Source organism: Trifolium pratense, linkage group LG4, assembly GCF_020283565.1.
Source record: "Trifolium pratense cultivar HEN17-A07 linkage group LG4, ARS_RC_1.1, whole genome shotgun sequence".
NCBI lineage: Eukaryota > Viridiplantae > Streptophyta > Magnoliopsida > Fabales > Fabaceae > Trifolium > Trifolium pratense.
In genome coordinates, this window is record NC_060062.1 from 25,038,604 (window position 1) to 25,056,535 (window position 17,932).

The 17,932-nt window shown below is 33.1% G+C and overlaps 2 protein-coding genes across 2 annotated transcripts; both read left to right on the forward strand.

Moving 5' to 3' along the window:
* The first annotated feature begins 4,887 nt into the window (after positions 1-4,887).
* LOC123924115 (probable inactive receptor-like protein kinase At3g56050) lies at positions 4,888-8,796 on the forward strand. The gene is made up of 9 exons (XM_045976890.1): positions 4,888-5,162; positions 5,255-5,396; positions 5,714-5,785; positions 5,873-6,019; positions 6,117-6,257; positions 6,368-6,822; positions 6,982-7,169; positions 7,268-7,400; positions 7,940-8,796. The coding sequence occupies exons 1-9, from the start codon at positions 5,069-5,071 to the stop codon at positions 8,527-8,529; spliced, it is 1,962 nt and encodes a 653-aa protein (XP_045832846.1). The 5' UTR covers positions 4,888-5,068; the 3' UTR covers positions 8,530-8,796.
* Positions 8,797-10,523: 1,727 nt separating this feature from the next.
* Positions 10,524-15,301, forward strand: LOC123924116 (SAM50-like protein gop-3). The gene is made up of 4 exons (XM_045976891.1): positions 10,524-11,124; positions 12,009-12,494; positions 13,850-14,347; positions 14,914-15,301. Exons 1-4 carry the CDS (start codon positions 10,630-10,632, stop codon positions 14,995-14,997), a joined length of 1,563 nt encoding a protein of 520 aa, XP_045832847.1. The 5' UTR covers positions 10,524-10,629; the 3' UTR covers positions 14,998-15,301.
* Positions 15,302-17,932: the final 2,631 nt, after the last annotated feature.

Genomic DNA, 17,932 nt, shown 5'->3' on the forward strand with positions numbered 1-17,932 from the left:
ACCTAATGGACTCTAAACTAATAGGCCCAATAACATAGACTATTATTTTATTATCTAACATACATCCCTCCTCCTACATAAAACTATTTTCCCTCGTAGTTTGAACGGTTTCGAACGTAAAAATATATTTGAGTTGTATTCTGTTTCTAACGAGACCTTTGAAAATAAGGTTAAATTAGATTGGCCAAAGGTCATGTTAGATAGGTTTGGTCTGGGGTATGATGTTGGTTTTGAAATTAGATTGGCCAAAGGTCATGTTAGATAGGAATTCTTGTCTGTATTATACATTCACGATGAATATTGTATTGTGGAACCCATCTACTAAGGAATTTAAACTCATTCCTCGCAGCCCTTTTGATTCTGTATCTGGTACGGAAGTTTGTCATCTACTTAAGGAATTTACATCCGTGGAACATATGTCAGATGTGAAAAGCTATATGGAGTAGTTTTTACTGGTTTCAATATCCACAGAAAGGAAAAATATATAGACAAAACATTTTACATCTGTTTCAATATCCCCAAAAGCAAAACTGGACGCGGTGACAATCCTGTAATTATCGCGAAAATTGTCAAAATAAATATATATATCTGGGCATATATATCCAAAGATGTACAAAGTGACTACAGAGTGATGCGCCGTATAGGACTTGATCATGATGTTGGTGACTATATGACATTTCGTCCGACACATGGCTGTGACTTTGATGTGGAGTCACATGAAGATTCATCTCCTTTCGACTACATATGGGAGATATATAGTCTAAGAAGTAACTCTTTGGAAAAACTTGATGTCGATATGGATGATCATTCTATAATGGAAAACTGGGGACATTTGTATATGGATGGACTCTCCCATTGGATGTGTAGACGCGAATCACGTGATACAGATAATCAAACATATATGGAGTCATTTGACTGGAGCAGTGAGGTTTTCCGTACAACAACACCCATACCCTCATACATGAATTATGGTTCGCTGTTGACCCACTTGGTGCTATTAAATGGGTCTTGTAGATTTCCCCTATTTGCATACTTTTTGTAGATTTCAATTTGCAATTATTTGATGCATTTTTGCTGAATTTTCAGAAGCACTGTGTTGAGTTTTTTAACAAGGATACAGAAGATTATTTCAAGAAACTACGTGCCTACTTTAAAATGCTTCATGAATTTGAACTGCCAGTGGAGGAGGTTGAATCTTTGAGTGATAGCTAGATCAAAGGAGGAGATTATATAAATGTAGCAGCCCAGTGAGCAATTGAAGTTAAAATTGTTTAGAACTTACGTCAGACGCATTGTTACCGAAAAAATTGAAAATTGAAATCTACAACATTCATAAGTATGAATTCCTATAAAACTCAACCTATCATAAACATAGTCTTAAGAGAGTTACTTTTAACACATCTGATTTTTGAAATATACGTCTACTTTTAACACATCTTATTTTCTTAAATACACATATGGGTTAGAAAAGAAAAACTCTATAGTATTAAATATGTGATCGACATAGGTTGGACTTTAGGCCAATTCTCTAATATATGTGTTTTTTGTTTAGAAGTTTCTCAACATCCTTCTATTCTCAAAGCCCTCCCAAAATTATATTTTTACTCCATCCTATTAATAAACATGAAATATGTTGCACCGTTCACACCCTTTTGTATGAAAAAATTAATCCATTTAAACACAACATCGAAAAAACTAGAAGAACAATGATTATCATGCATGACTTTTTAAACTATTTTCAAAAAATCTACAACCTCAACAATTTAACTCAATTTTGGATGCCTCAAAAATATTGGGGTCGCCTCTTAAAACATAAGGGTTGATTGAAAATTATCTTTTCTTGTGGTACACATTTGTTGGCATGGGCCATTTCTTTTGTACTAATAATCATAAATGATGTTTTCTCTCCCCACCCCCCATGAATCTTTTATCCCCCTGAATTTTCAATTTTGCCCTTGAAAAAACTTCGGTTCGTAGAAACCGAAGTTTTTTTTTGCCTTGAAAACAAATTTCGGTTTCTAAAAACCGAAATTTACTCTGAATTTGCACTAGAAAAAATTCGGTTTCTGCGAACCGAATTTTCTGCAAGGGCAAAATTGGAATATTGGAGGTATAAAAGATTCACAGGAGGGGGAAGAGAAATCATCATAAATTTCAAATTGATTTTGATAGGCTGTCGCGATGTTTACATTTCTACATTTGTCTTGTATAGAGAGAGAAAATATACATCCTTTAATAACACTCAACTAAATGTATTATTTTGGTCAAAATATAGTATTATTTTATAAAATATAATATTTGCTTGAGATTTTTCTTATCTTTATGACATTGATACCCATTTTTCTTTTTCCTTCAACATTTTGTTCATATATATATATATAGTAATTGTATTACAAACAATGAATTGATTTAAATGATAAATATTTGGCTTAACTACACATTTGGTCCCTTACGTTTATTTTAGGTTTCAATTTGGTCCCTTACGTTTAAAAAGTATCAATTTGGTCCCTTACGTTTATTTTGAGTTTCAAGTTAGTCCTTTCCGTCAATTTTGTCACTAACACCGTTTGAACAGTACACGTGTCAGTGTGTCCAAGTGCCACGTGTCAGTCCACATGTGCAAATTGACTGCCACATGTGACAAAATTGACGGAAAGGACCAACTTGAAACCTAAAATAAACGTAAGGGACCAAATTGATACTTTTTAAACGTAAGAGACCAAATTGAAACCTAAAATAAACGTAAGGGACCAAATGTGTAGTTAAGCCTAAATATTTTAGATTTTTTAAGCAGATGATCCGTTGTTTGACTTTGATTCCTAATTCATTTCTGTTGTAAGAAAAGAATCATACTTGTGTACACATATTCTCTAATGTAAATTGACTTTCTTGTAACAATTTTTTTCCCTCCAATGTAGATTAATTATCACTAAATAATAATGAGAAACTTCATAGAAATATCCAACTCACGTCTCAAAATCAAAACTGAAGGAATTTATAGAAAAACAAAAGAAAAAGAGATGAAAATAACTCTCACAACTACTATGGACCATTAAATTGATGTTGTCATAAAGGGGTCTCGTACAAAGTCTACAAAATTAGTAAAAAGAAAGAGACACATACATAAGGATAGGTATACTATTATGATCATATTCAACAACTGTAAGTTATAAGTTAGTATCTCAAAGTTTTTTTTCTTTTTCTTTTTTTTTAGTCTAGTGGCTAGAAAATCTACCTAAAGGTGAATTATAAGTGGAGTGTCACATGTTTGAACCCGGACTCCTGCACATATAGTGTGATGTCCCTACCAACTGTGTTAATTAAGCTCATGAGAACTCAAAATTTTAACTTTTATTTAAATAAAAAGACCATATTCAAAATTTTAATAGTCTAATCTCAATTCAACAATTTCGTAAAAAAAAAAAAACCTCAATTCAACAACTATAAGTTATCTTTTTTTTAATCAACTACTCCCACCTTCCCAAATTGAGTGACACGCTTGACTGTTGTGCACTATTCAATATTCACGCATATTATTTTGACTATATTTTTCTATTAAACAAAAATAAATATTAGCATATAAGATGTTAAATTATTTTCGATGAGTATTTTTAAAATATCAAATTTTTATAATTTTTATTATTATACAATTACAAATATTAATCGTCAAAATAATGCATCAGGATGCAGTTCAAGGGTATCACTCATTTTAAGATGAAGGGAGGATAAATTATCTTGAATACATAAAAATCTGACTTCAACAATAATGGTGCTTAATAATACATCCAATTATTTACTCCATATAGTCTCTACTCCTTACTTCCATTGGTTGCACATTGCTAACTTTTATTTTTATTTTTATTAATCTCTGATTTTTAAGAAAAGAGACTCTCAGTAATTTAAAGTACGACAGGAAAATAAGTAAAATTGACTAATAATTATTCACATTTGAAATCGAATTCAAATTCTTCTAAACGATTCATCGTAATGAGAGCTCATTAACCATATTTGTACGTTGCTATTTTGCTAGTATGTTTTCCACTCTTCAGTTATTACCAATTAATCAGCATTGGACTATGCATATTTAAGAGTTTTTTTTTTACAAGATGCATATTTAAGAGTTCTTAAGCATTTCATTTGCAAAATAAATAAATAAATAAAAACTTAAACAAATGAGTTTGTTTTGAAGAAGCAAAATATATCTATTAATTATTTTTATAACATTAAATCTGTTTTCATTTAAAATATAAAAATAAGCTAATTTTTTCTATTACAAATAAATAAGATAAAGAGCTCCAATAATTTTACCTAAAAAATAACTCAAAAATAATATAAGAGAGACCAAAATCCTGTAAAAATTTAAATTGGATATTAAAAAGGTGATTTTTTTTTGTATTAATCCTCTGATTCCTAGGAGAAAAGTGATCTAGTAATTTAAAGTTCGAGCACAAAGTAAGTAAAGTCTGGTCAAGAAATTGACCCACCTAAGAACCTTAATCGGGTTCTTCCGAACGATCTGTTTTTTAGTGAAGCTGGTTAACTGCTTGAGTCAAATGACTTGGTTAAAAGTAATTTTTAAATAAGAGAGGAAAACTTATATTTTTTGTTAAAAATAAAAAACTAAAATGACATTTAAGTCAAAATCACTTATAACTGTATTATGGTCTATGGACATTATCGCTTGAATACAATAAAAACAATAACTTACTGTATACTACTGGTAGTATATATTATTATTTTTTGGTTATTAACTGGTAGTATATTAATAAGTACAAATATACTATACAATTAATATACCTTACCAAAAAATACAATACAATAAATACAGATGAAGGTAAAATGAGGTAACAATTTATAGCAAACGCGTTTATTAAAGTCCTTCAGGGTCCATACACCAAATTCACATGCAATTACTATGCAAATGTCATAAACACTTTTTTTGTGACTTTTACTACTTTCCACTTAATCTTCATTTTTCCTTTTATTCCTTCCACAAGTTTCTAATCTTGTTTCATTAGTACTCACTCGTGTTCTAACCTTTGTTTCTTGCAAAAAAAAATACAAGAACATGAATCTTTCTGGATCTTTGTGGTTTGTAACAGTAACAGTGTGTTTCTTGTTTCTTAACTTGAGTTTTTGTTGCTATTCTTTGAATGAAGAAGGTATAGTGAAAAAAATTGAATCTTTCTTGAGTCTTAATCATTTAGCTAGTGACCCTTTTGATTATATGCTGAGATAAGGTTTTTTTGTGCAGGTAATGCTCTTTTGAAGTTGAAGAAGAGAATAACTAGTGACCCTTTTGATGCTTTGTTAAATTGGGTTGATGATGAAGTTGTTCTTGATCCTTGTGATTGGTTTGGAGTTGAATGTTCAGATACAAAAAAAGTTGTAGTCTTGTAAGTACTTATTCATTTTGCTATAATGACCTGTGTAATTATAAGTGTCGGTGTCTTGTAAGTACTTATGAAAACGGGCACTGATAATAATTTGCGAAAATGATATAATGATCAGTGTAATTATAAGTGTCGGTGTCGTGTTGGTGTCCGACGCCGAGACACATAATCTGAGGAGTGTCCGTGCTTCAACACTTTTGTGTGTAGAGTGTAGAACAAGGAAAAAAGAAAATGAATTATTTAATCACTACTGTTTATGTTGTTGAAGTTGAACTTAAGAGCTTGTTTTCCTTATCAGAAGTGATTATTTCTTTGGTTAGGAATTTGAAAGACCTTTGCCTTGAAGGAACTTTAGCACCAGAGCTTATGAACCTAGTTCACATAAAGTCTATGTAAGAAATTTAATTTAATTATATGCTTAGTTGCATTGTCTAAAGTAGTTTCATCTAATAACATCACTATATGAATATTTTGTGTAGTATTTTAAGGAACAACTCTTTCTATGGAACCATACCTGAAGAAATTGTAGGCTTGAAAGAATTGGAGATTTTGGATTTGGGATATAACAATTTCAGTGGACATTTAGATGCTAATTTTGGTCATAATATCTCATCACTAGCAATTCTGTAAGATGTTACTCTTACTATAGTTCAATTTTTTTATTACTGCATCCGTGTTGAAATAATTGTCGTTTTAGCAATGCTCAGTTGCTTCTTTTTGTAGTTTGCTAGATAACAATGAGCTCCTTGTTGGTTTCTCTCCCAAAATCAATGAGCTGAAAATGCTCTCGGAGTGTCAAGTAGACGAAAATCGGTTAATCAATGCAGCTAAGATGCCATCTTGTTCCGAAAGATCCATCACATGGTATGTTGGTCTTACTTATCAATTATCCCAGGATACTAAGTTCGATTACTACTCATTAAAAGAAGTTTTTACTGATCAATTGAAAAATGGTTTTTTCGTTTCTTTTGAAGGCATGTTCATGAAAATGAAGGTCCTAGGAGACTGTTACATTATCACAAACATCACCATCCTAATCGTAATAATCATACTTCTCGTAATCATACTTCGCCTCTATATAGATTTCCTCCTTCACATCCTCCATCGGCCACAGCAGTACCACTGGTCCCAAATCCAGCTTCAGATTCTCCTATTCAAAATGCTCCTGATTCTCCCAATCAAAATGCTTCAGATTCTCCTAATGATAATGCTTCAGATTCTCCTAATGAAAATGTTTCTGATTCTCCAACTCAAACCACATCATCAAAGAAGAATAAAGTTCCTATTCTCGCCGGAGTTATTATTGGTTGCGCTGTTTTTCTTGTGATTTCAAGCATTGGTATATATCTTTGTAAAACCAACAAAGTAGCTATTGTTAAACCTTGGACTACAGGAATAAGTGGACAACTTCAAAAGGCACTTGTCACCGGTAAATATCTTCGATTATATTCGAGTATCTTAGTTTATTCCCCAAGACAGAAAATGATGCAATTTTTATGCACTAACAAATAACAATATCTGGTTATACCGATCATAGAAATTTTCGAATGAAGATAGAAATTATCTGATGTTATATGTAAATTTGCAGGTGTCCCGAAGCTAAAGAGATCAGATCTTGAAGCAGCATGTGAAGATTTTAGCAATGTAATTGGCAATTCGCCGATTGGTACATTGTACAAAGGAACTTTGTCTAGTGGAGTTGAAATTGCTGTAGCTTCTGTTTCTGTCATACCAAAGAATTGGACAAAGGCTTTAGAAGCTCAATTTAGGAAGAAGGTAATAAACTTTGATTACTAAAATTATATTGTAGAGTTGATATTTAAGCTTATATCTATTGTGACTTAACTTTAGAAGCGATTATTTATGATTTTCAGATAGACACATTATCGAAAGTGAATCACAAGAATTTTGTCAATCTTATTGGTTATTGTGAAGAAGAAGAGCCTTTCACTAGAATGTTGGTTTTTGAATATGCTCCCAATGGAACATTATTTGAGCATTTACACGGTGCGTACTTATTAATCTACAGTCATTACAACTCCATAAGCTGTTTTGAACTTATTTCTATAAGCTCTCAAGGATAACTTATGAAAATAGCATATAGCTTATATGAAAATAACTTAACTTTATTTTACCTGTTGTTAGAGAAATAGGCCATGTTTGGATAAAAAGCCTTGTTAGGTGCTTATAGCATAAGCACTTATCATATAAATGCTTATGTATAAGCTATTTCTATAACAGATAGAATAAAGTTGAACTATTTTCATATAATTGCTATAGACTGTTTGCATAAGCTTTTTTCGACAGATTATGGAAATAAGCTGAAAACAGCTTACGAACATGTCATAAGCTGTTTTCATAAATTCTGTCAAACAGTCTCACAAATGCTTATGTCAGTATATAAACTCAAATAAGTTAATCCAAACAGGCCTATAGTTTATACACAAGCACTTATATGCTATAAGCGCTTAATTTAGCTGTTTATGCACAAACACTCAAATAAGTTGGGAAATGTTTGATATATTTGATGATGTTTGAAATTGCAGTAAAAGAAGCTGAGAACTTAAACTGGGGACCAAGACTTAGAATTGCAATGGGAATGGCTTACTGCCTACAACATATGCATGAATTGGATCCTCCTATGGTCCATACCAACTTGAGTTCTTCCGTCGTCCACCTAACCGATGACCACGCAGCGAAAATCTCGGATTTGAGTTTCTCCTACGAAATAGATTCATCTGAAAAGAAACCTGATGGTAAAAAACACAATGACATGATGCAATCAGCAAGTCCAGCAAGTAATGTTTACAGCTTTGGTGTTTTGTTATTCGAAATAGTTACCGGTCGAATCCCTTATTCGGTTGATAATAGCTCACATGAAAATTGGGCATCACATTATCTAAAATGGGACAAACCACTTAAGGAAATGGTGGATTCAACTCTAACATCTTACCAAGAAGATCAGGTGGAACAAGTTGCTGAACTGATAAGAGTTTGTGTCGATCCGGATTCGGAGAAGAGACCGAGAATGAATGAAGTGAGTGAGAGATTGAGAGAGATAACGAAAATGCCGCCCGAATTTGTAGTTCCAAAACTTTCTCCACTTTGGTGGGCTGAGATTGAGATTTCTTCTTGAAATCAATCAATGAATCATATTGTAGTTAGTAACTAAGTATGAGAGATTATAGAATTGTTATAATTTTTACTTAGTTTAAGGTACAAAAAAGTTGTCACTTCTTGTATCTATTGTAGGATGGTTGGTCTCAAAAAACATTGTATATGAGTGAGACCGAAAAATGTAGAGACTAATTTTTCGAAGCACCGAGATTATTTTTAAAGTGCTTTGTGTAATTGTAGCATATGGAATATAACTAAAAAAAATTAGCTTTATTATATCAGTTAATTTTGAGTCAGTTTCTGTAGTGAAAAATTTTATTCAAGGAATAAAAGTTTTTAGGAGAGGCTAAATTGAGTATTTAATTATATGTCACAAGTAGTCAAGTGGAGCTGTTAATATTTAAACTCAAACCTACATAAAAATGAATTATTGACAAAAAGAGGTCTTTTGTTTTTTACAAGAATTTTTTTATATATAGATAAAAAAATAAAATAAATTTTGCCATTCAGTAATTTAAATTTCTTTAAAACAGACAATATATATAGAAAATAATTTTTAAGATAAGTTATTCAAAAATGCTTTCTATATTATTCTACTTTTATTGTCTTACTTTAGATAACAAAAATCAAGCTGAAATTTATACAACACTTGCTTGGGCACAAGCTTTTGAGCACAAGATTTAGACACACACAAATCCAAAAAAAATAAAAGAAAAAAAATTGTCACACTCACAAGATTTAGACACACACAAATCAAAAAAAAATTAAAAGAAAAAAAAAAACTATTTTTACTTTATTTTTCTTTATATCTTGTGAGTGTGTCTAACAACAAATATTTGGGCTTATGCTATTTCTCACAAAAGAAATGGCACATGTGTGGTCACTCAGGAGGAAGACTTAACTAGGCACAATCCCAAATAATATATATTTGGGCACACATACATAAAAGAGAAAAGATAAATGATAAATAATTTAGTCAAATCAATTAATATTAATTAATCATTTTACATTTTACTTTTTTGAGTTTTTTTGTGTGTGCGTAACATGTATCATTTATGGTTGTGCCTAACTAAGAATTTCTCGGTCACTCACTCTACTCTAACTTTATATTTTTTAGATGGTCACATGACCAAGAAATTTACATTTGGTCACATTCAAAAAAAGATAAATAAATATTTGAAAAAAAGGATAAAATGATATTTACTTTTTAAATTATTAAATGATATAATATTTTTTTGAGTGTGACTAAATGTAAATTTTTTGGTCATATGATCATCTAAGAGTATCTCGAAATGAACATCGTCTGGAACCCTCCTGTTTTTCATCCATACATTGAACTAATTGTGCTTTGCCCGTTTTTTGGTATACAGAAGAAATGATAAGTCATTGAAAATCCACACAAATCAATCGTTAGTTGGCCCAATAGTAATTGACGCTAGACCTTGTAGGGGTTGAAACTACTTGATACTAGAACTGACTCACAAACCAAACAGTCCGGTGAACCGGATACTGATATTAAAAACAAAATAAAACAAAAATCAGAACCCGAACCTCAATATCGGACATAATAATTTCCCTGTCAAGTTAGAATTTATGGCCGTGATTTGACACTTCTTACTTACAAAAAAAGTGAAATGGGCCAAAGTTGTGTTTAAGGCTTGTTTGGCCCGATTTTTTTTGAGTTTATTCAAACAGCTTATGCAATTTTTATATATTATTGTAAGTTTATAAACTACGTTTTTGATAAAATAGCTCATAAAATTACAATTTTCAGAACTTATAAAATAATATAAAATCTAATTTATATTGCATATTCCGTTTCCATAAGCTATAAGAAAAAGCCGGGTAAAACTATGCTTAAGAAATAGGATCAAACTTATGTACAGTCCCATATACACAGTTCTTACTGTGCTAGATACATGGGGGAAGTTATTTTTATTTAAAAACAATTTTCTTTTTCTTTTTTTAATTAAAAAAATATAAATAACTATCTTTTTGTGAGAGGAACAGCAAAAACTGCATCTAAAGAAATGTATATAAGTTTTGTGCTAAGAAATAACTCTTGACACTGTTTTGTTGTTACTCACCACACACACAGAAACTTCCTCTCATAAATCAAATGGATACTACAGAAAAATCATCTCCTTCTAAACCTAACAACAACGACAATGAAGAACAAGAAGAAGAAGAAGAAGACGAAGAATACGAAGAAATCGACGAAGAAGAAGAAGAATTGAATCAACAAATTCCCCAATCAACAGAATCAAAATTACGCAACCAACGTTTCAAAGTACAAACCCTATCTCGTCGATTATCATCAGAACTAGTTCCGATTCGAGTCCACGATGTAATAATCAACGGAAACACCAAAACAAAGGATTGGATAATCGAAGCTGAACTTGATGGAATTGAAAAAGCTACTACAATGCAAGAACTCATGCAAGCTTGTCAAATCGCTATTGCAAAACTTCAAGGTCTTGAAATCTTTGATTCGTGTAAGGTTAAACTTGAAGCTGGACCGATTGAATTGCCAGATACTGCTAATGTTATTATTGATGTTGTTGAAACGGAGAATAAGCTTTCTGGTGCATTTGGTGTTTATACCAAACCTTCTGTACGTACTTTCTTATTCTTTCTCTTTTTCCTAATGTATTAATGTTTTGGCTTAAATGCGGTTTTGGCCCCTCAAGTTTCACAATTGCTTGATTTTGGCCCCCCACATTTAAATTGCTTGATTTTAACCCTCTAAGTTTCACAATTGCTTGATTTTAGCCCTCCAAGTTTCAATTGCTCGATTTTGGCCCTCCAAGTTTACCCCATTTTGCATTTGTTAGCCCCCCGTTGACTTTTTTTACTATAAATTGCTTATGTGACATTTTAAAAAAATTAAAAATATGTTTTAATTAAAAAATAATAATATTTGCTTTTATAAAAATGTATTAAAAATTGTTTTTTTAATAAAAAGTTTAATAATTATTTTTTATTTAAAAAAAGTTTACAAAGTTTTTAAAAAAGAATTCATAAAATGTTTTTTTTACTTTTTTATATAACAAAATTATTTTACAAACTACATATAATAAAAAAAAATTATAATTTAGTTTTTAAAAAACAATTTGTAATTTATTTATTTATTTTTAAATACTTATTTAATTTTAAAATGTCACATAACCAATTTTTAATGAAAATATTCAACGGGGGGCTAGCAAATGCAAAAGGGGGTAAACTTGGGGGGCCAAAATCGAGCAATTGAAACTTGGAGGGCTAAAATCAAGCAATTGTGAAACTTAGAGGGTTAAAATCAAGCAATTTAAATGTGGGGGACCAAAATCAAGCAATTGTGAAACTTGGGGGGTCAAAACTGCATTTAAGCCTAATGTTTTTTAGTTATGTTACTAGCTATGATTTGAAGCATTGCATTTGCATTGCAATATTTTAGAAACTGAATAAGATGGTTAGAATGGTTGGACCGTGATCGGCATTTGTCTATGTTTTTTGTAGACTAATACATGGACTTCTGAAGGAACTGTTAAGTATAAGAATGTTTTTGGTTATGGTGATCTATGGGATGCTTCTTTGGCCTATGGTGGCAACCAGGCAACAGAGGTTAGCTTAGGGGTGTATGCCCCTCGCGTGAAAGGATTTTTAACTCCTCTTCTGGCACGAATTTTCATGTCTTCTCAAGACTGGCAGGACTTTTCTTCATACAAAGAGAAATTGATGGGAATGTCTCTTGACTTGATATCGACAAAGCACCAGGACTTAGTATACACTCTTGGATGGCGTACCTTAACAGATCCATCACAAATGGCATCCAGGTCTACAAGGAGGCAGCTTGGCCATGGGTTACTGTCGTCTTTGAAATATACTTTTAAGTTTGATAGGAGAGATTCGCCTTTTAGGCCTACAAAAGGATATGCTTTTGTTTCTACCACTCGCCTTGGTGGTCTTACTCCGGATAACCGGAGCTTGCGGTTTCTGCGCCAGGTGAGATTAATTCTTTCTACTGACTTCAATTTATCTTTTTCAGTCCAATTTAATGTGTTATGCATAGAATATATTAACCTTCTATAGAATGATAGTAGTGTGAAATTTATTGGAAAAATATTGGTAGAGGCTAGAGTTTCTATATTGGTGCAGCTCAGATGTTTGCATTTGGAAATGAATTAATATGTAGAAAATTGGGTTTGAACTATAGATTTTTGGGTTATAGTAGGTGTTCATCTCCTTGGTTAGGGAAGAAAATTTCAGAACCTGGTCCCATAGAATAGTTAATCACATTTGCTATCATCCCGACATTCTTCAGCTTATATTTTTGTTTTTGTTTTTGTTTTTGGAGATAAAGGTATACGAGTTACTCTGCCCCGGGGCATAATCATAAAAGTGAAATTCTTGGATTTCACGTTGGTGTAATTGTCATGGGAAGGCTTTCACACTTAGTATGAGGTTTGCGGAACACTTACCTGTTATTACAGCCAATTTTGCAGGAAGTTGATGTGAATTCCATCCAATGATTGAATGTTTGGAAAATAAGTTCTTTGTGATTTTTTCTTCTAATCCACAGTTGTTAATTATGTGCATGTTTCATAAAGATGCATGTGAGATTAACTATTTAACTTAAAACATTCCACCAAGATTAACCAATGGGAGCCGGGATTTAAATGGATCAAAGAATGATCAATTAACCTACAACCCAACTAAACCACCCGTGTAATGAGTAGTTTAGGAGAAAACACACAGGACTAAAATAATGGTCATGATGGTAGTTATTTATATCCAGCAGGCTTTCATTAATGATGATAAAAACATCACATTATCTGACATATAAAACATAACATTAGCTTGTATGTCAGTCCTTAGTGTCCGATGCAGTCAAGCTAATACCTGTGGTAGCTCATTCAAAAGTGTTAAAAAGGAAGATAATCCAAAAACATTGTGGTTGCTGTTAAGGAATCAGTCATAACTCATAAGACTCAGTCTGGTTATATTATTTTCTTACTGTTGAGTTGCTCTGGATGATTTTTATTACAGTAAGATAATCTAGTGTCCGAAGCAGTCAAGCTAATACCTGTGGTAGGTCATTCAAAAGTGTTAAAACGGAATATAATCCAATAACATTGTGGTTCCCATTAAGGAATCAGTCATAACTCATAAGACTCAGTTTGGTTATATTATTTTTTTACTGTTGAGTTGCTCTGGATGATTTTTATTACAGTAATTGTTGGGCACGAGGAAGCCTTAAAGGCACGGACCATGGTCACAGTAATTTTGCTGTAATGATTTATTTGCTCCTTTAAAAAATTTTGTTTTCTTGAGCAAGTCTGTTAACTCTTCTAATGCAGGAGTTTGATGTTCGCCTTGCTGTCCCTTTTGGATTTTATAATACAGCATTGAACCTTGGCATATCTGCTGGTGTTGTTTTTCCATGGGGGAAAGGGTTCAGGACCAAGCCATCTCCACTCCCTGAAAGGTTTTATTTGGGTGGCGAATTCTCTCCAGTTTGCACCCTAGGAGGACCAACAACATTATGGGGATTCAAAACTAGGGGAGTAGGTCCTACTGAACCACGGAGGCAAAGAAGGGATGAAGAAAATGATGGCACACATGACTTCATTGGAGGAGATCTTTCTGTTACTGCTTTTGCAGACCTCTCTTTTGATCTTCCTATTAGGTGGTTGAGAGACCAAGGAATACATGCACACATTTTTGCTGGTTCTGGGAATGTTGCTAAATTAACTCAGGACGAATACAAACATTTTTCTCCTCGGAAGTTCTTGGACTCCTTTCGGTTGTCCGCCGGATGTGGAATTGTTATTCCTACTAGACTCTTCCGCCTAGAGGTTAGCTTCAGTTTTAATTTCTTTATATTTCATTTAAGAAGCAGGGAAAACTATCTAACCAAAAGTTGAGGGGTGGGTGAGGAAAATTGAAGTGAAAATGTCAATTTTGTAGGCTAAATATATAGAGGAATTTGGGGTAATATTATTTTTTATATCTAGACATTGGAAAGTATGAAGGAAAGGGAGAAATATATAGAGGCTTTTACGCTAGAAATTGCACCGCTAATGTAATTTTCCTCTTTTTCTTCACTTCCGTAGCTTTAGTTCTGAACTGAGCGCCTAATATATTATAATAGTATTGTCTGCATGCAGTTTTGATCCATGGTGTATAGTTGCCATCAAACTACCTATTGTATAAATTTGTATTAGTGTATATACTAACGTTTTTTCGTGAAACAATCTATTGATTTCATATGTTGACACTTCCAAAAATTAGTAATATCTTATTTGCTGTTCCGGTGTTCCCTCCCCTGCCATTCCACTTTGCCTCCCTCTTGGTTTTAGTATTTGCCTGTTTTGTGTTTGAACTTTCTATGGTTTATTCACTAGCATACTTATTGTTTCAGGCTAACTACGTCCACCTGCTTAGGAGGGATGAGCATGATCGTGGGAAGACTGGATTTAGGTTCAGTTTCTCAGCTCCTTTTTAGCAGCTTAGTTCTCATTCTTTTTTCTTATTATGTAGCTCTTGAAGCATTAAATATTTTTTTATTGTCACTGCATGGTAGGTACTATATTTTCATTTTCTTCTCGTTTTAATTTAAATTCAGACAAAATTAAGAGAGAGCATTCTTTTATGATGCTTCGGGAAACATTCGTAGGAATATGGTATTAAAAGGGATTGAATTCTCTACATTGACACGAGAGAATAGTGAATGATTATTTTGTTTTATTTTTCAATGTTTTAGTTACAATTAGACTTGATTACATACTAAAATTAGAGTAATGTGTCAATATCACAAAGCCCGTTTTATTTTAACCGCATTATTGGTGTGAAGTGTTCATAAGTTGTCAATGACTCCACTCCTAACTATGTTTTTTTTTTAACATTCTAGAGATTTGAACTCGAGATCTTACTTAAGAGATATGAGTTCAGTTTTTCTCCTACCAACATAATGTTGATTCTAAACCCAAATGATGGAAGGGTTGTTTGTTAAGTCGTATTTTTTCTTTGGTACACGTTAAATTATCTTTTTCCCTGGTCAATCTCAATTTTGAAGATCAATTTCTACCAAAATTTAGAACAAGTTGATTCTTAATTTCAATTTAAAAGTAAGCCTCAAAAGTCTAAAAACATGCTTATCAAGCCAAAATCCTAAAAAAAAAATTATTGTAAACGAAAAAGTTATTATTAAAACAACATCTCATCCAAAGATAAAATAAAGTTCTAAATCATTACGAGTAAAACAGCGTACTCCCAAACAAATTCATTGTTTATGGGAGGTAAAATTTTAATATCCTAACTAGTAAGGTACGGTAGCAAAGTTTGACCACTATTGGCTAGAACCGAGTACCCTTCTTGTGTAAGGTGCACAGAATCCCAAAACAGATACTTAGATGGATCAGAGCAAATTATGTCATCTGTATTGCACACCGAAGCCATCTCCATCGTCCCTGTTCCACAGCATCCTTGAAGTGAATGCTCAAATCCTATCCAAATTTATTACCAAAATTAATTAACACATAGTAATTCATAATTGACGAGTTAGGATCCTCTCAATTTCCAATTATTTTCATTTTCATCATTATTATATAGTTTTGAAAATATAAATGTAAAAGTGTGACATTAAATAGGTCCAAATATCATTTATACACCCAAAAATATTTAAAAACTTTGGTAATGGAAGAAATGAAAACAATAGAAAATGGAGAGGATCTCAAGTCATAATTGACGAGAAATTATACGGTTGAACACTTAATAGGTGGTCCACTATGAATCGGTATCTGAGAATAAATTGAACCATTAATGATGGTAAACAATACCCTTTTGTAATCAAGCATGAGACGGTAGGTCGATCGATGTTTGTCCGACAAAACAAGAGAAAATAAATAGGATTTGAGTCTTAAGGTATACATATGTTTTCTTTTGACTTTGCAAAACTTACATCGATCATATCACTATCTCAGACGTTACAATTGACCACAAACTTCTACTTTCAAGAAAAGAAGACCAATATCGATTATTTAGTCAAAAAAGACCAATATCGATTATCGTTAGAGTTTCAAACGATTTTCAAGTACTAGTTTGTGATGGACTGACCCACCTATCAAGTATCTAAGGCTATGTTTGGATTGATGATACATAATGGAACGGAGCATAATGAAATAAAATGGAATGGAGCGGAACGGAACGGAATTGAACATAAACTCAATTCCATTGTTTGGACAATTTTATAAAGTGGTTGTATTCCATCTCATACACCCCAAATTGAAGGGGAAGAAAAATGAGAGAAAATGATGAAATTGGATGGAATGAATACCATCAAATACCACTTCATTCCACTCAATTTTAAAGAATCCAAACAATGGAACCTCTCCCCATATCACTTCATTCCATCTTATACCACAAATCCAAACAAAGCCTAAGTGTTAAAGACGTAAAATTTTTGCGTCTAACTTTTGTTGATAATTCAAAATGTTGTAGCAAGTGTGAGTGGTTAAGTCCCACATTGCTTAGAAAAGTGGAGGTTGAACACTTTATAAGTGAGATGACCCATAAACCTAACACCTTAAGGTTTTGGGTAAGAGTGTGGTGTCCAACTCACTTGTAGAGTTGTTCTTAAGCCCAATGTGGATGATCCCCCGGCTGCCCCCTCGTGATGACCCAACAGTGGTATCAGAGCCGATGGTTCGACGAAGGGTTGAACTGGCTCCTTGTATCGAAAGTCTTCCTGACAAAGGTGGTCAGGCGGCGAGTCCCGTGGAGCAGTGTGGCTTACGGCGGTACAAGTGTAGGATGAAGAAAGCTTCCGCTTGAGGGGGAGCATATCCAATAATGGATGGACTCACACTTGAGGGGGAGATTGTTGTAGCAAGTGTGAGTGGTTAAGTCCCACATTGCTTAGAAAAGTGGAGGTTGAACACTTTATAAGTGAGATGACCCATAAACCTAACACCTTAAGGTTTTGGGTAAGAGTGTGGTGTCCAACTCACTTGTAGAGTTGTTCTTAAGCCTAATGTGGATGATCCCCGGCTGCCCCCTCGTGATGACCCAACAGTGGTATCAGAGCCGATGGTTCGACGAAGGGTTGAACTGGCTCCTTGTATCGAAAGTCTTCCTGACAAAGGTGGTCAGGCGGCGAGTCCCGTGGAGCAGTGTGGCTTACGGCGGTACAAGTGTAGGATGAAGAAAGCTTCCGCTTGAGGGGGAGCATATCCAAGAGTGGATAGACTCACACTTGAGGGGGAGATTGTTGTAGCAAGTGTGAGTGGTTAAGTCCCACATTGCTTAGAAAAGTGGAGGTTGAACACTTTATAAGTGAGATGACCCATAAACCTAACACCTTAAGGTTTTGGGTAAGAGTGTGGTGTCCAACTCACTTGTAGAGTTGTTCTTAAGCCCAATGTGGATGATCCCCCGGCTGC